This window comes from Macaca fascicularis, chromosome X (genome assembly GCF_037993035.2).
Source record: "Macaca fascicularis isolate 582-1 chromosome X, T2T-MFA8v1.1".
NCBI lineage: Eukaryota > Metazoa > Chordata > Mammalia > Primates > Cercopithecidae > Macaca > Macaca fascicularis.
Genome location: NC_088395.1, coordinates 53,180,121 through 53,198,254, shown reverse-complemented (window position 1 = coordinate 53,198,254; position 18,134 = coordinate 53,180,121). Strand labels below are relative to the sequence as shown.

Sequence of the window (18,134 nt, the reverse complement as noted above, 5' to 3'; positions counted from 1 at the left end):
CAGCTCACCTGGGTCAATGGGTCCAGGGTGTGATGGGCCATGGTCAGCTGCTACCTTTCTTCCCCTAGATGGTGCCCACAGAACTTGTGGAGAAGGAGTTCTGGAGGCTGGTAAATAGCATTGAGGAAGATGTGACTGTTGAGTATGGAGCTGACATCCATTCCAAAGAATTTGGCAGCGGTTTCCCTGTCAGTGACAGTAAACGGCACCTGACCCCTGAAGAGGAGGTGAGTGGATGATCATGGTTACATGTCAGCTGTGTGAACTTAGGCAAATCATTTAATATCTGAAAAACTCAATATCTCTGTAAGATGAGGATAATTATGCCAATCTTATGTAGCCGTGAGATTCAGATGAGATGAAAGAAAACAGTCTGGTACCTGGCATGTACAAACATGAGATGGGTTCTTTCACCTCTGTGAGCCCATTTCCTTATCTCTAAAATGGGGATAATATCTACCTTGCAAATTTGTTATAAAAATTAAATGAGAAGGTATATGAGATCCTGGCTCATCCATAAGAAGTGTTCAGGGAGTGGGGTTTGTATGCACAGGAGAAAATGAGGGCTTAGTTGTGCTTCCAAGAAAGGGTACATTTTGATCCAGAGCAGGACTTTTTTTAACTTGCAGGTATTTTGGTAGATGGATATATCTGTAAACTTTGCAGAAATTGAAGTGAATAGAATTGAAATTTTGTATGTATGCTTTTTGGTGGAGAGGTAGGGAGAAAACCTATATGTTTCTTAAGATGTTTCAAAAAAGTCTCTGACCTCAAAATTAAGGTTCCCTAGGCTAAAGAAAATGACTTAAGATCTCAGTTCCTTAGCATAACCCTCATGCCCTTTTTACAAATACCTGACCTGGCAGGAGTATGCTACCAGTGGTTGGAACCTAAATGTGATGCCGGTGTTGGAACAGTCTGTACTGTGCCACATCAATGCAGATATCTCTGGCATGAAGGTGCCCTGGCTCTACGTGGGCATGGTCTTCTCAGCCTTTTGCTGGCATATTGAGGATCACTGGAGTTACTCCATTAACTACCTCCACTGGTGAGTGGGGCCCTGGGGAGCCAGGGAATCAAGTCAGTGTGGGCTCCCTGCATGACCAAGGTGTGATTTACTGTGTGTATCCCTTTTCCACTTGTGCAGGGGTGAGCCGAAGACCTGGTATGGGGTGCCCTCACTTGCAGCAGAACATTTGGAAGAGGTGATGAAGAAGCTGACACCTGAATTATTTGATAGCCAGCCTGACCTCCTGCACCAACTTGTCACCCTCATGAATCCCAACACCCTCATGTCCCATGGCGTGCCAGTGAGTACCCAGGCAACAGGGACAAGCAGCAGGAATGATTTAGTGATGTCCTTTGTGATGGTGGTGGTGGTGGTTGTCATCTAGATTCTGCCCCTGTCCTTTCTTCATTGCTGTTCTTAATTGGGCTACAGGTTTGACTACTCTAGTAGAGACCCAAAATAATAGTGATTAGATGTACCATATGATGGTATACCCTCTGGGCCATGTGATAGAGGGTGACACCTAAGGGGCGGCTTATTATCACATCTACATTCCAGCCAGTGGAAGAGGGAAATTGGAAAGGGCAGGGCTAGACAAATCTTTCAAGGGCACACATCATTTCCATTCATCTTCTGTTAGTAAAAACTTGGTCATATGACCACATCTAGCTGCAGGGAAAACTGGGAAATGTAATTCTTATTTTGGATGGTCAAGTACCGCTTATAAACTGGAGGTCATGTTGTTATGGCAGAAGACAAGAATGAATATCAGGGTACAACTAGCAGCCTCTGCCATACTTTGTATACTCTTACCCTTCTCAGAGCAATGGGTAGGTCTTTTTATTTAACAGGTCAAAAGTTGAACCCAGAGTTCTGGGCTATCCTCTGTGTACTTCTCTCTTACCCTTTAAGACATTTTGCTGGGTATACAACGTGGCTTACCTGTGAGAGACTTTATACTCCTGGGAATTTCTAGCATTGATTAGCATCAGCCAGTTTTCTGGTGTGGATCTTAAAACAGCCTGATCACTAGTCCTGTAAGAACAGGAATTAGTAGATCCTGTATCTCTGCTTTAAGTGTTATCTGGGGCTGCTACTTTTCCCTACTCCCTTCCACGCTCTTTGGCCTTGGACACATTACCACTTATTCTAATGCATGAGGTAGTCAATAAATATTGAATTAATGTCTCCTTCAAATATTCCTAGATATCTGTACAGTAGGGCTTTGGACTAAGTCAGCGGTTCTCACCTGCGTTTCTTTTTACGTTCACCTTGTTTTGGTATACTATATGTCCCATGAGTAATATTTTTTTATTATAAAATTTAGTGATATTTAACCAAGGACTTGGGATATCTAGGGAATTGGACAGAAGGAGGTGTCCTATAACAGTTTAGGCAGTCTTCCTCCACTCAGGGAGTTATCCTTTTCTCTCTCTACCTCACCCCATTTAAGGATTACCGGACTCGATGATCAAGGGCTTGAGTTCTGCTTCAAAAATAGACATGGGGTCTGACTTTCCTCAGACTTCTGTCTTCCTGACCCATAGCACAGCATCAGTCCTTGTCTATAATGCCATGGAAAACTGTAAAAGGGGATTCTCTTGGCCGGGCGCAGTGGCTCACACCTGTAATCTGAGCACTTTGGGAGGCCGAGGCAGGCAGATCACTTGAGGTCAGGAGTTTGAAACCAGCCTGGCCAACATGGTGAAACCCCAGTCTCTACTAAAAATATAAAAGTTAGCCGGGTATGGTGGTGCATGCCTGTAATCCTAGCTACTCAGGAGCCAGAGGCAGGAGAATCGCTTTAACCCGGGAGGCAGAGGTTGTAGTGAGCTGAGATTGTACCACTGCACTCCAGCCTGGGCAACATAGTGAGACTCTGTACCACTGCACTCCAGCCTAGGCAACATAGTGAGACTCTGTCTTTAAAAAAAAAAAAAAAAAAAAGAGCCGGGCACAATGGCTTATGCCTGTAATCCCAGCACTTTGGGAGGCTGAGGCGGCCGGATCACCTGAAGTCGGGAGTTCGAGACCAGCCTGGCCAACATGGCGAAACCCTGGTCTCTAATAAAAATACAAAATTAGCCGGAGGTGGTGGCGCATGCTTGTAGTCCCAGCTACTGGGGAGGCTGAGGCAGGAGAATCGCTTGAACCCAGGGGGCGGAGGTTACAGTGAGCCGAGATCATGCCGTTGCATTCCAGCCTGGGCAACAGGTGCGAGACTCCATCTCAAAAAAAAAAAAGGATTCTCTGAAGGATTTGGGTAGCTAAGAAGCATATATATGTGTGTGTGTGTGTGTGTGTGTATACATATATATATGTATATGCAGAAGGTCATGGAGCTGTTTAATCCTTACCTCTTTTTAAAAAACTTTATCACAGACTGAAATATGTGCTTTTTGCTTACACCTCCACAGCATTTCTGCTGCTCGTGACTCACCGTCTTCTCTGGCCAGCTACTACTTTGCCACCCAGCCCTCTGTCTGCCCTGCCCTTCCTATAGGTAGTTCCCAGCATCTCCAGGCCCTTTGGACTTGGCAGTATCCCCTTAATTGAAGCATCTGTGATGTTTATGTTCTCATGCTGGCAGGCTGCAGTTTAGCCAGCTGGAGCTCCCCCAGAGGTATCTTTAGCTCCCTGCCCCCACCGCCCTGCCTTCCCCTTTGGTGGGAGAAGGCCATTTCTTTTTATAGATATGTAATGTAAGTATTATTTTCTTTTTTTTTTTGAGACGGAGTCTCACTCTGTCACCCAGGCTTTAGGCTGGAGTGCAGTGGCACGATCTCGGCTCACGATCTCAGCTCACTGCAACCTCCTCCTCCCGGGTTCAAGTGATTACCCTGCCTCAGCCTCCTGAGTAGCTGGGATTACAGGTGCCTGCTACCATGCCCAGCTAATTTTTGTATTGTTAGTAGAGACGGGGTTTCACCATGTTGGCCAGGATGGTCTCGAACTCCTGACCTCAGGTGATCCACCCACCTTGGCCTCCCCAAAGTGCTGGGATTACAGGCGTGAGCCACCGTGCCTGGCCTATTTTCATTATAAAATAAACATGCCCTCTTCCCAGAAAATGGAAAACAGAAAGTTTGCCCCTATTCTCTCCACCCTAAACATCTAAACATTGTTATGTTTCCAACTGTTATTTTTTATGTAAAATTCGACATAGCAATAATCAGTGTATGGTTTTTATAATCAATTTAGTAAGTTTATTGTTGTAGAACTGCACTGTCCAATTTGGTAGCCGCTAGCTACACGTGGCTACTGAGCACTTGAGATGTGGCTAGTCCTCACTGAAATGTGCCAAAAGTATAAAATGCATGTTAGCTTTCAAGACTTAGTACGAAACAAAGAATGCCAAGTATCTCACTTAATACTTTTGTGTACCAATTATACCTAGAAATAATAATATTGTGGATATATTAAGTTAAATAAAATATATTTAACTTAATTTTACCTGTTTCTTTTTACCTTTTTAATGTGGCTACTAAAAAAATTTTTTTTTCTTTTTTTTTTGGAGAAGGAGTCTTACTCTTGTCACCCAGGCTGGAGTGCAAGTCACATGATCTCGGCTGACTGCAACCTCCGCCTCCCAGGTTCAAGCGATTCTCCTGTCTCAGTCTCCCAAGTAGCTGGAACTACAGGCCTGAGCCACTATGCCTGGCTAATTTTTGTGTATTTTTAGTAGAGATGAGGTTTCACCATGTTGGCCAGGCTGGTCTTGAACTCCTGACCTCAGTTGATCCTCCCGCCTCGACCTCCCAAAGTGCTGGGATTACAGGCGTGAGCTACTGCGCCAGTTTTTTTTTTTTTTTTTTTTTTTTTTTTGTGAAGGAATCTCACTCTGTTGCCTGGGTTGGAGTGCAGTGGTGTGCTCTCGGGCTCACTGCAACCTCCATCTCCTGAGTTCAAGCGATTCTCCCGCCTCAGCCTCCCGAGTAGCTGAGATTACAGGCGTGCGCCACCACATCTGGCTAATTTTGTATTTTTAGTAGAGACAGGGTTGTACCATGTTGGCCAGGCTGATCTTGAACTCCTGATTTCAAGTGATCTGCCTGCCTTGGTCTCCCAAACTGCTGAGATTATAAGCGTGAGACACCGCGCCCAGCAAAAGAATTTAAAAGTACCTATGTACCAAGCATATTTCTCTTGGACAGCACTGGTCTAGAATGATTTTCGCTTTGTTGCTATATGAATTATAACCATTTTTAAAAGTTTCATTGCAGTATGATTTGCTACATACCGTAAAATTCACCCATTTTAAGTACACAATCCAGTAAGTTTATGGAGTTGTGCTACCATTTCTACAATCCAGTCGTATAACATTTCTACCACCCCAAAAAGATCCCTTATACCCATTTACAGTCACTCCCCTTTCCAGCCCTTAGTCCCAGTCAACCATTCATCTGTTTTCTGTCTATAGATTTGTTTTTTCTGGACAGTTCATAAAAATGGAACAGGCCGGGCGCGGTGGCTCAAGCCTGTAATCCCAGCACTTTGGGAGGCCGAGACGGGTGGATCACGAGGTCAGGAGATCGAGACCATCCTGGCGAACACCGTGAAACCCCGTCTCTACTAAAAAATACAAAAAACTAGCCGGGCGAGGTGGCGGGCGCCTGTAGTCCCAGCTACTCGGGAGGCTGAGGCAGGAGAATGGCGTAAACCTGGGAGGCGGAGCTTGCAGTGAGCTGAGATCCGGCCAGTGCACTCCAGCCCGGGCTACAGAGCGAGACTCCGCCTCAAAAAAAAAAAAAAAAAAAAAAAAAAGGAATAATATGTGGTCATTTGTTTCTTCTCTCACGTAGCATGTTTTTGGGGTTCATCCACATTGCAGCATGTGTCAGAACTTGATTCCTTTGATGACCCAGTAATATTCACCAGTTGATGAACCTTTTGAGTTGTTTTTACTTTTTGGCTATTCGCAGTTGTCATTTTTAACAGCTGCAGAATGTGAGGAGAACTTTTCTAAATAACCACATAGGAAATAGTAAAGTGACATTGCCAGAATCAGGGTGCAGGGTGAGACAGAGTTATGAGCATCAAGTTCTACTCCTGGCTCTGCTACCTGAGGCTTACCTGAGACTTAGTTTTCATGTCTACAAAATTAAGGCTGGCATAGTAAGACCCCTTCTAATTAATTAATAACAAATAAAATTAAGCCTGGTACTAGATCATTCAGTAAATGTTGCTAGAGCTCATTCTTTGTGCAAGGCCTCTCTGGTCAACACTCTGAAGGCAAATAAGCCAGTGCCTGCATTTGTGTATGCATAGCTGAGTGCTGGACAGAGGAGTAAATAAGTGGAATAAAGCATTAAAGGTGCTAAAAAAGAGCAACAAACGAGGTCATTTAGGAAGCGGGGGTTATCAGGAAAGGTTTTGCAGGAGCAGTGTTCCCTGAAAGAGGAGTAAGAGTTTACCTGTCAGAACTGTGACTTAATCATGTGGGCATGGGGATTCCAGTGAGGGACTCTCAGCTGAGGCTGATTTGCATTTTTTGGAAGATAGTTCCAAAATGGTCAGATTTGCATTTTTTGGAAGATAGTTCTGGCATTTAGTAATTGAGGCCAATGCAATAATACAGGTAAGAAAGAAATGCTGATGTTGCCTCTAAGTAGAGGTAGATTTGAGAAGAAAATATGATGGAGGTGCAAGCTTGATGCATGGTCCAAATAAATGGGGAGATATGTTTATGAATGGGAAGATTTAATATTGTTAAGATGTTAATTCTCCCCAAATTAATTTAGACTCCTGGCAGAGGAATCATTGGGTTGAAGGGTTCTTGATATACATTAACAAATTTGTTTTCCAGAGAGTAGAATGTATTGATTCCCTTACTGGCACTGTACCTACTTCACTGTGTCTTCAACAAAATTGAATGTTTACCTTAAAAAGCCTTGTGAGGCTTCTCAGTAAAGATGACAGATTAAGCATACACATGGCTACTTCCATTCTGTACTGAGACTCCACAAAAATTACATAAAGGGATTTTTTAAGGTGAAGAAAATTACAGAGATGGAGAATATGAGAGAGGAGACAATGATAAAATTCTTGAAACTGGAAAACAGATAGATGAGAAAACTGAAACATAAGCCAATACTGAGGACATCTTGAGAACCAACCCAATTCATACCTCAGAATCCCCCAAAGATTTGTTATCGGTGGCACCAGGCATTCTAGGGGTAAAGATGGATGGGGTGAAAGTAAGGATTGGTTCATGTCTATATAAGAAGCTGTGAGGGCCAGGTGCGGTGACTCACGCCTGTAATCCTAGCACTTTGGGAGGCCGAGGCGGGTGAATCACAAGGTCAGGAGATCGAGACCATCCTGGCTAACACAGTGAAACCCTGTCTTTACTAAAATTACAAAAAATTAGCCGGGCGTGGTGACGCACGCCTATAGTCCCAGCTACTCAGGAGGCTGAGGCAGGAGAATGGCGTGAACCCGGGAGGCAGAGCTTGCAATGAGCTGAGATCACCCCACTGCACTCCAGCCTGGGCAACAGAGTGAGACTGCATATCAAAAAAAAAAAAAAAAAAAAAAAAAGGCTGTGAGATCTCCCATGCTGGGCAGCTAGAAATGTCTAGTCACTCTAGTAAAAGACTGAAGATTTATTTCTGAAGAGGTTAAAACAGTCTCTGGATTAAGTCTTCTAGGTACAATTGAGGGTGGAGTTATAGGGAATGTAATTAGGATTTATCATACTGGATGCTGAGGTTCCCAGCCATCATTCTCCACTTGGCTGTTAGAACACTGGTTGCCAGGCCTTTTTTCCTACAGGCCAAAAAAAAAAAAAAAAAAAGGGTTTTCTCTGGGGAATCTGACTGGCCTGCGAGGAAAGACCTGGAGTTTCCCAAACTAAATGACTTAGCTAGATCACCCTACAGTGAAGCTTACAGTTGACAAGCTTCATCTGTGTACTCAGAGCTTCCATTCAGCTTTTTAATCTCTTCCTCTTAAATATAAGCAGGCAGCCACAGAAAGCAACTGAGAGGCTGGCACGATGGCTCACGCCTGTAATCCCAGCAATTTGGGAGGCCAAGGCGGGTGGATCTCCTGAGGTCTGGAGTTTGAGACCAGCCTGGCCAACATGACAAAACCCCATCTCTACTAAAAATACGACATGGTGGCGTATGCCTGTAATCCCAGCTACTTGGAAGGCCAGAATACTGTTTAAAAAATAGCATATGCAAACAAAATTATGGTAGCAAAAATGAAAAATGTAAAAAGTGTATGTTTTCCACTTTTGAAAGATAGATAGTTGAGGAAATCTTCCAAAAAATAGAGTAAAAAGATGGAAAAGGGTAGAAAAAATTAGGGAATTTTTCTAGGAGGTTCAGTATTCAAATAGGAGTTATAAAAAGAAAATAGATGAAAACTGAGAGGATGAAATCATTAATGAAATCATTCAAGAAAATTTCCCTGAACTGGAGAATCGATTTTCCAGAGCCAATGGGCCTACCCAGTACATGAGTGAAAATAAATTCATACCAAGATATATCTTGTAAATTTCCATGTCAAACACTGAGACCAGAAGAATCCTATAAGCTCGAGAGAGAGAAACAGGTTTCAAATGCTTATCAAAGCATTAGAAATCAGAATGGCTTCAAAATTTTCAACAGTAACACTAGAAGATCTGAGCAGTGTGCCTTTAAAATTATTTTCTGAGTCAACAACTATGGGAGTTTAAAAAAAAGGATTTTCATCTTAGAATTCTATATACAGTCAAGTGTGAGAGTAAGAATAGAGACTTTTTTTAAAAAAAGAAAAGTAGGTTCTTCACACCATTTCTCAGGAAACTGTTGGAGGATGTTCTTAAGCATAGCAAAGGAATAAACCAAGAACGAGGAAGACATGGGATCTAGGAAATAGGAGATCTGTCACAAGAGAGTGATGATCCAGGGAGGACAGCTGGTCCAGATTGGAACAGATCAGAAGGTTGCATGAGAGACTGTTACAGAAAGATGAAAATTGATAGGAAAAGAGATTTGAATATTGGTCAGAAAGTTAGGGATATATGCATAAAAAACTAAGCAAATTGAGAAACAGGAGGCTATTTTTAACATAGTCTAGAAGCATGTTATTTAAGGTAGTTATAATCAACGCCAAAATAATCAGAAGAGGTGGAAGTGATTGGGTCTGGGGAAGGGAGAATATCAAGGCTGGCAGATTTTATAACAGATCTTTATAGAGCCATTTGACTCTTGAAACTGCATATATAACTGATGAAAGTAAATAACTAAAAAAGCTTGTCCAGCTTAATTAAAAGTGATATTTATAATTTTTGCAAAAATTACTAAAGGAAGTTGGAATATTTTGACATATATTTTTAAATCTCAAATCTCCCTGTCATCTCAACACACATCAAAACCTTGAGAACAGAGACCAGTGGTCCTTCCTTTCAAGAGGTGGAGAGTCTGGGATTCTGTTGTCAGACTGTGTTCCCTGAGGCTTTTGTCTCCTTAATGACCTTGCACTTAAGTCAGGTCTGCATACAGGAAAATCTCTGTCTCAACAGCCATGGCCTTTCTTGTTCCTCAGGTTGTCCGCACAAACCAGTGTGCAGGAGAATTTGTCATCACCTTCCCCCGTGCTTACCACAGCGGCTTCAACCAAGGCTACAACTTTGCCGAGGCCGTCAACTTTTGCACTGCCGACTGGGTGAGTCTAGAATGTGGTGGGATTGGGGGGAGAAGCAGGAGGGTTGTGGAGAAGCTGGGGCATCATGGCCGCCAGACTTGGCCACACTCAACCTTGAACCTGCCCACAGTTGCCTGCTGGGCGCCAGTGCATTGAACACTACCGCCGGCTCCGGAGATACTGCGTCTTCTCCCATGAGGAGCTTATCTGCAAGATGGCTGCCTGCCCAGAGAAGCTAGACCTGAACCTGGCGGCAGCTGTGCATAAGGAGATGTTCATCATGGTGCAAGAAGAGCGGCGTCTACGAAAGGCCCTGCTGGAGAAGGTGGGGAGAGTACCCCAGATCAAGCACCCTATTCTGATGGAAGTTCGGGGAGGCAGAGGCAGCAGCACCAAGAAGGTGTAGCCTCTACTCTAGGAGTGTAGTGAAAAGAACTAGACGCATCTTGATTGAAAACCACATACCATTCTCTGCTATACCCTTTACCAGCAACCTTGCTTAAGTCGATTTACTTCAGTGTCAGTTTTCCCATCTGAAAAATGGGATTATGATAATGCTCATCTTTTTGGATAGTTGATTGGATTAAAGATAATGTTTGCTTAGTGACTGACCCATGGCAGGTACTGGTATAGCAGCTATTTATCATTATTTAAATGACCCAGGAAAATAGACTGGCATATGAAACCTCACTGCTGATTATGTAGGTAACTGTATCAAGTTACTTGATCTTTCATATCTCACTTTCCCACTCTAAAATGGGAATAAATATCTAACTTGCAAGATGTAAAGTTAGAGTAAGGTGATTTATGTGAAAACCATCTCTCTAACATTGCCTTTGCAATGTTGCAGCTGCTATTATTGATAATGTTAATACATGAAGAAACTGATTGAAATATGGAATGTTTCTCAGGAATTGCTATTTTATTACATGCAGATGATTCAGTAACTCAAGCTAGGGCAATAATATTATCAAGTAGAAGGTGGTCCTGCTTTAATTCATTTCTTGTAAGCTTGTGTCAGTTGTGTGTGTAGCTGAGTGGAAGCTGCTACAGAGCTCTAAAGTCCACTCGTGTAGTTTCAGCCATCATCTTCAAATTTCACACTTGCCCAGTTAGGGAATTGACTTTGTGAGAGTCTTTCATAAGATTACAAAGGAGTGCTGGTTCTGTGGGATCCCTTGCTGCCTATTTAGGGTAATACTTTCTTATTTTAAAGCTCATTTATAGCTTTCCTGTGAGTGTGGGCTATAGGGAGAGCTATAGCTACAGTAGCGTTGGAAGTCTGGGGCCTCTCAGTCGTGATGTTAGTTGTTGAGTCCCTGGGCTTTTCCAGGCATCATTTTCGCACTCTGTTCAGTACTGTTATTAAATGATGGCCATGTGGCTGTGCCAAGCTGTGGGAAGGAGCCGAAGCAAGGTGGGGAGAATAGACTTTCTCATCTTGACATTCAGAATTCTTCACACTTGGCCCTTACCTCAGAGAAGCATTCTGGACACCATAGTCTTGGAATCCTGTAAGAGATTGTATGTGTATTTAAGTATGTTTCTGGGAAGAGGACTCATAGTTTACATCCAATTCTCAAGAGTCCATAGTCAAAAAAACCCCTAGAGACTTCATCCTTAGAATATTCTCTGACTTTAGAGTCAAAATTAACTCAGTTTGGCAAGTTACTGACCCTAAGACTTAGTTTCTGCCTTAGCAAAATGAGATAGACCTGTGGAATATAGATTCTTATCTGAAAATTAGAGCTAATAACAGTAAGTATTTGATGAACACCGAATCTAATTGCCGAGATACTTGTCTGATTCCATAGCTGCTTTGTTATTATTAATCCTCATAACAACCCAACAAGGATGATACTGTTTGTCTCCATCTTACTAGATAATGAAACAGACCCAGAGACGTTAAATGATTTACTCATGATCACATAGCATATAAGTGGCAGAGTGGGATTTGGGCTCATAACTTATGCAGAGGTTAGGTGTTAAAGTTGGTGTGTAAGGCAAAAACTGTTAGAGTCAACATTTCCCATTAAAATCCCTAAAATTGCCCATTAGATATATGCACTGGGTTGTCTCTCGATTACTCCAACATAGCCAGCTTTTTTTTTCATTTTTGAAATGGAGTGCGTTTTCTTTATCTGAGCAACAGATGAAGTCATTGGATTAGGTTTGGAAGCCATATTGTTGGGAGAAAATTATTATATCTCTTTAAACCCTGAAAACAAGCACATACAGTTGAATTTCTCTAAGTTATATATGTGCACAAGTATCTCCTGCCTACTAAGTGGCCAGCGTGGTGCCTGGAACCCAGTGGGCGCTGAGTAACTGGAAGCCGATATTGTTCCCCAGTACACATAACTAGCCAGGCCTGTCCCTTGGCCACTTCCACACATTGCCACCTCTCTGGTATCTTGGTCCACCACTTTCCTCACTTCTCACCCACAAGGCCCTTTCTGCTGATCTGGATCTTACTTGATTTTTCTTCCTCTATAAAATTATCCGACTCAGCTCACATTGATCTTGCCCTGGTTTATCTGATTCCCCCAGCTTTGAGAGTCTCGACTTTACAAAGGGCAGGTATGCTCCCTGGGGTTTGGCCTCTTAAACCCCATGACCCTCAGCATAGATTTGAGTCTAAAGTAGGGGTCGGTGGTGGCTGAGATGGAGGATTCTGCTACCTGGTTCTGGTTATATATAACACATGGGTTAAATGCCCTTAGGGCATCACAGAGGCTGAGCGAGAGGCTTTCGAGCTGCTCCCAGATGATGAGCGCCAGTGTATCAAGTGCAAGACTACGTGTTTCCTGTCAGCCCTGGCCTGCTACGACTGCCCAGACGGCCTTGTCTGCCTTTCCCACATCAATGATCTCTGCAAGTGCTCCAGTAGCCGGCAGTACCTGCGGTGAGCATGGGCCTTTCTGGAGGAAGTGGGGCAAGAAGGAGGATGCAGAGCTGGGCCAGACATGCTCTTGCCTGCCCTCTTCCTCCAGGTATCGGTATACGTTGGATGAGCTTCCTGCCATGCTGCATAAGCTGAAGGTTCGGGCTGAGTCCTTTGACACCTGGGCCAACAAAGTGCGAGTGGCCCTGGAGGTGGAGGATGGGCGGAAGCGCAGTGAGTGATGGGGGGATGGAGGGACTCCACAGGCAAGTTCTATTCCCTTTCTTCTGTACTCTGACCACCTTCCTCTGCCTTTATTCAATACTGCCTACTCCTTGCTGCCCTCATTCTTCTTCCAGGCCTTGAAGAACTGAGGGCACTAGAGTCTGAAGCCCGTGAGCGGAGGTTTCCTAATAGTGAGCTGCTGCAGCAACTAAAGAACTGCCTGAGTGAGGCAGAGGCTTGCGTGTCCCGAGCTCTGGGACTGGTCAGCGGCCAGGAAGCTGGGTATGACAGCATGAGGAGTCAGGGCGCACATAAGGTGCTGAGGATCCAACACCTAGGAAAAGTGCTGCAAGGGGTAGACTGTGAATACCATTTGGCAGAATGGACATCATCAGGAAGCTGCCAGGCACAAGAGTGTGAGATGGCCTGGAAGGTGTTGGGGAGGGCAAGGAGACCAGGCCACTTAGAAAGGACAGGAGAGCCTCCGTGATAAGAAAGCTAGAAGTGTTTATTTTTTATCAGTACCTGGAAGTGGCCTGAGAGAGAGGCTGAGGGGTTTTGTGGGAGGCTTACGGGTAAGAACAGGACACAGATGTATAAACCTGATCCCTGCTACACAGCTTTAGAATTCACAGTAGAGGATGGATTGCAAAGTGTAGCTCTTGTTACAACCCATTAGTTTCTAATTCTTTCCCCTCATAATATGAACATGCTCTATAATTTAAAACCTTCCCTCTAACCTGGGCAATTGGGGCAAATTTGAAATATGCGAGATCAAGGTGGACAGGTGTGGTGAAGAAAGGTGTTGGGTCTTAGCATAGACATGGAGGGAGGGCACTGGGTTTAGACCTGAAACCTCACATGTGATACTCCATAGCCCCCACAGGGTGGCGGGTCTGCAGATGACCCTGGCTGAGCTCCGGGCCTTTCTGGACCAGATGAATAACCTGCCTTGTGCCATGCACCAGATTGGGGATGTCAAGGTGAGGATGCTTGGAGTGCTGCTGAGGGATCAAGGGGACTGGGAGACCTGAGCAGCAGGCTACTCTTGGCTCCTTACAAAAGCTTAAAGTGTTCAGGCGAGACTGGACGCACATGTGAGAAAAGAACAGGTGGGAGGGGTGAGGCAAGGGTCTAGTGACTGCCTGTTAGAAATGGGCCTTAAGGGTCAGGTGGCAAGGGTGTGAGTACAGGATACAAAGTCCAGGTAAGGTTTCCTGGAGGAGGGGTAGAGGAGGAGGAGGTAACAGGGTGCTTTTTGGGCTTGGAAAGTAGAGGGGAATTCATGAAAGTGGAGGAGGAGTGAGATGGAGAGGGCAACAGACCCCACGGTGGTGAGCACGAGGGTTTATGTGAGGACTAAGCATAGCAATTTTTAGGGCAGGGAGGTTTCTTGGTGCCCTGAGAACAGAGCACGCTGAAAAGTTAAATAAAGCATAGTTTAATAATTATTAGTTAATTAATCTCTAAGGGTGGGGCCCAGGAATCTGCATTCTTAACAAATTCCCCAGGGCATTCTAATGAGCAGTCAGTGTTAGGAACCCCCACTGTCTTAGAGCTTGGAGAAGGAGAGCCCAGCCCATGTTAGGCTCCTTTGCCCCAAAAGCTTAGAGGGTAAGAAGGTAGGTGGGACAAGGTTCCATCTGGTGGTGGAACTCCTCAGTGGGCCCAGCTGAGGAGTTTGTTCTTCATCCTGTGCCCTGGTAGGGTATTCTGGAACAGGTGGAGGCCTTCCAGGCTGAGGCTCGTGAGGCCCTGGCCTCACTGCCCTCCAGTCCAGGGCTACTGCAGTCCCTGTTGGAGAGGGGGCGGCAGCTGGGGGTGGAGGTGCCTGAGGCCCAGCAGCTCCAGCGGCAGGTGGAACAGGCGCGATGGCTGGATGAGGTGAAACGCACACTGGCCCCCTCAGCCCGAAGGGGCACCTTGGCTGTCATGCGAGGACTGTTGGTCGCGGGTGCCAGTGTAGCCCCTAGCCCTGCTGTGGATAAAGCCCAGGCCGAGCTGCAGGAGCTGCTGACCATTGCTGAACGCTGGGAGGAGAAAGCCCACCTCTGCCTGGAGGCCAGGTAGGTCCAGCTGCTGCTTCTCTTCCCTGCCCTATTCCAAACATCCAAGTTGAATGGAGACCCAGAGGATGATTCCCATGGGTGGCCTTAGGTATCACACTCCTGTGTTACTGTATTGACTCTCCCCTGTTTTGTTCCCTATCTTGTCGTTTTGTTTTGTTTTGTTTTGTTTTTTTAAACTGTGTACTTAAAGGCAGAGAGAGGCTGATGGAGAAGCAGAAATGCACAGATAGAGATTATCTAGAAGACTAGCGCTACAGGCTAATGTGCACATACCCAGAAGCCCAAGTGACAGGCAGATGGGCAGATGTTGGTAGAAAGACCCCACATAGGGCAGTTGACAAACTGCAGCAACAGATTATATAATACAGGTTGTGTATGTAGGCATTGCCAGCAGGCCAGGAGACTGGCAGACAAACAGAGGCGCAAGAGCTATGGCAGAAGGATGAAGTTGGGTGCATGCGGTCTTGGGGAAGCAGGGACTGGCAGCTACCCTTAGGCAGAATGCAAGCAAGTAGGCCCAAGCGGCAGCAGGAATAACAGACGCCCAAGGGGCCCATGCAGATATATCTGGTGGTCAGGCTGGGCTTCTGGTCAGGCAGACCACATCAGACTGAGTGTTCTTTTTTTCCCCTACCTTTAGGCAGAAACATCCACCAGCCACACTTGAGGCCATAATCCGTGAAGCGGAAAACATCCCTGTTCACCTGCCCAACATCCAGGCTCTCAAGGAGGCTCTTGCTAAGGCCCGGGCCTGGATTGCTGATGTTGATGAGATCCAAGTGAGGACCCTGCCATCCCAGGCCTTCAGTCCAGCTGGGAAGAGATAGCACATACAGTGGGATGTGCTGGGTTGCTGGGATGGGTTGGGTTGGCTGGAGAGAGGAAGGGGGCATGGCATGTAGTCAGGAGGCAAAATGTGCCTGATGAGCAAGGTGAGAGGAAGAGTGTGAGGCTGGCCTGAAGGAAGAGAGGGCACTGGTTAGGATGAGATTGGTGGGCCAGGAAGGCAGGTAGTATGGGACTGAGCAGGGCAGGGGCGTGGAGGAGAGGAGAAGAGGCAAACTACAACAGAAGGCTGACGAGATACTTGGGGCTGAGCCAGTCAGTAGATGCTGGTGTTGTGGGAGAGAGCCAAGTGGGTGTTCCTTAGGATGACACCTGTTTTTTTTCTCCCTCAAGACAGCCCAGTTCATCTTTCCAGCTCAGGGCCAGGCACAGAGTAAGCATCAATAGCACTGGCAAGTTGAACTGAGCTGTCTCTCGCCCTTGTCACTAGAATGGTGACCACTACCCGTGCCTGGATGACTTGGAGGGCCTAGTAGCTGTGGGCCGGGACCTACCTGTGGGGCTGGAGGAGCTGAGACAGCTAGAGCTACAGGTACTGACAGCGCACTCCTGGAGGGAGAAGGCCTCCAAGACCTTCCTCAAGAAAAATTCTTGCTACACGCTGCTGGAGGTGAGGCCTGGGACCTTGACCTATAGCGTTTCTTAACGCCTGCCCTGGCTTCTATGAGATGGCTCATGAGATAACATGGGTTTTGTGGGGGCACCAGGGAGGGAAGGAGAGGGCAGGGGATGTAAGGGAAGCCCAGTCATTCCCTCTCTGTCTGCCTGTCTCAGGTTCTCTGCCCGTGTGCAGACGCTGGCTCAGATAGCACCAAGCGCAGCCGGTGGATGGAGAAGGAGCTGGGGTTGTACAAATCTGACACAGAGTTGCTGGGGCTGTCTGCGCAGGACCTCAGGGACCCAGGCTCTGTGGTAAGGAGCTTAGACACAGATGGGGAGAAGGGCTTGGTGATTAGATAGTCTGAGCTAGGTGGCCATGCATAGACCGCTTGTCCACTGAGCCTCAGTTCTCCTGGTTTGGGAGTAGGGGTGTTAAGGGGGGGCGGGGGCAGAGAAGGGAAGGGATAGGCTGCTGACCCACTTTGTTCCTGTCCTGGGTATGGCAGATCGTGGCCTTCAAGGAGGGGGAACAGAAGGAGAAGGAGGGTATCCTGCAGCTGCGTCGCACCAATTCGGCCAAGCCCAGTCCACTGGCATCATCGACCACAGCTTCCTCTACAACCTCTATCTGTGTGTGTGGGCAGGTGCCGGCTGGGGCGGGAGCTCTGCAGTGTGACCTGTGTCAGGACTGGTTCCATGGGCGGTGTGTGTCAGTGCCTCGCCTCCTCAGCTCTCCGAGGCCCAATCCCACCTCATCCCTACTGCTGGCCTGGTGGGAATGGGACACCAAATTCCTGTGTCCACTGTGTATGCGCTCAAGGCGCCCACGCCTGGAGACCATCCTGGCACTGCTGGTAGCCCTGCAGAGACTGCCTGTGCGGCTTCCCGAGGGCGAGGCCCTGCAGTGCCTCACAGAGAGGGCCATCAGCTGGCAAGGCCGCGCCAGGCAGGCTCTGGCTTCTGAAGATGTGACTGCTCTGTTGGGACGGCTGACGGAGCTCCGCCAACAGCTACAGGCTGAACCCAGACCTGAGGAGCCTCCTAACTACCCTGCAGCCCCTGCTTCTGACCCCCTCAGAGAGGGCAGTGGCAAGGATATGCCTAAGGTGAGCTACTCAGCCCAGCTCTTGTCCTCAGATTCTTGTCTCCTAGCCCTTACCCCGGTTTAGGCTTGGCCCTGCCCCTTGTTCTCCAATTTTCAGTTTTCTTTGGACCAGCCTTCCTACTCCATTCTGCATCTGTCCAGATTCCTAGACTCTGCTCCCTGCTGGCAGCCTGTCTTCCCTCCTCCTCCAGAAGGCGGAGGGTCTCAAGTTTGGGGTTGGCGGAGGAAGAATAGGGCCTGGTTCTTCAGTTCAGTCACCCCTACCTATTCTTGCTCTCCTTCGCAGGTCGAAGGCTTACTGGAGAATGGAGACAGTGTGACCAGTCCTGAGAAGGTAGCCCTGGAGGAGGGCTCAGGTAAGAGAGGTAGGTCTAGGTGTGGTATGGGTAGGCTGTTGACTGCACATCACCAGAGTGACCCATGTAGTCCTCAGCTCTGTTGTAGTGGTGGGGATAAGACCAAGGGCAGCCTCTTAACACAGCTTGTTTCTGCAACCTCCTAGATCTGGAGCTGCTGTCCTCGCTGTTGCCACAGTTGACTGGCCCTGTGTTGGAACTGCCTGAGGCCACCCGGGCCCCCTTGGAGGAGCTCATGATGGAGGGGGACCTGCTCGAGGTGACCCTGGATGAGAACCACAGCATCTGGCAGCTGCTGCAGGCTGGACAGCCCCCAGACTTGGAGAGGATCCGCACACTTCTGGAGGTGAGGAGAGGGGTCATGGGCCGGGCCAGGAGGTCAGACCGAGTAGGGAACCCAGGCCTG

General features: G+C 46.8%; 2 protein-coding genes across 35 annotated transcripts in view; one reads left to right on the top strand and one right to left on the bottom strand.

Annotated features, from left to right (window-relative positions):
- The window catches only part of KANTR (KANTR integral membrane protein), a 117,912-nt gene that overhangs the window by 3,976 nt on the left and 95,802 nt on the right, over nt 1-18,134 (bottom strand). For 4 of the 6 annotated variants that reach the window (XR_012430225.1, XR_006695498.3, XR_010584420.2 and 1 more), the window contains one exon: nt 11,119-11,155. The exons of 1 other annotated variant lie outside the window; for it this stretch is intronic. The gene's annotated coding sequence lies outside the window, so the exon portion shown is untranslated. Of the gene's footprint in view, nt 1-10,544; nt 11,156-18,134 lie in introns of those variants that run through there. One more of the 6 variants, XR_012430213.1, reaches the window with a different exon arrangement.
- Nucleotides 1-18,134, top strand: part of KDM5C (lysine demethylase 5C) — a 63,454-nt gene that overhangs the window by 14,071 nt on the left and 31,249 nt on the right. For 16 of the 29 annotated variants that reach the window (XR_012430195.1, XR_012430193.1, XR_012430194.1 and 13 more), the window contains 16 exons: nt 69-227; nt 867-1,048; nt 1,148-1,310; nt 9,545-9,664; nt 9,774-9,968; nt 12,367-12,548; nt 12,637-12,761; nt 12,887-13,034; nt 13,630-13,735; nt 14,460-14,818; nt 15,462-15,600; nt 16,098-16,277; nt 16,442-16,579; nt 16,774-17,373; nt 17,659-17,737; nt 17,875-18,074. Coding sequence is in view for 17 of the 29 variants with exons in the window: in XM_074029823.1 (XP_073885924.1) it covers nt 69-227; nt 867-1,048; nt 1,148-1,310; nt 9,545-9,664; nt 9,774-9,968; nt 12,367-12,548; nt 12,637-12,761; nt 12,887-13,034; nt 13,630-13,735; nt 14,460-14,818; nt 15,462-15,600; nt 16,098-16,277; nt 16,442-16,579; nt 16,774-17,373; nt 17,659-17,737; nt 17,875-18,074 (3,075 nt within the window). In the remaining 12 variants the exon portion in view is untranslated. The remainder of the gene's footprint in view (nt 1-68; nt 228-866; nt 1,049-1,147; nt 1,311-9,544; nt 9,665-9,773; nt 9,969-12,366; nt 12,549-12,636; nt 12,762-12,886; nt 13,035-13,629; nt 13,736-14,459; nt 14,819-15,461; nt 15,601-16,097; nt 16,278-16,441; nt 16,580-16,773; nt 17,374-17,658; nt 17,738-17,874; nt 18,075-18,134) is intronic. The other 13 variants (XR_012430192.1, XR_006695489.3, XR_012430196.1 and 10 more) reach the window with 1 other exon arrangement.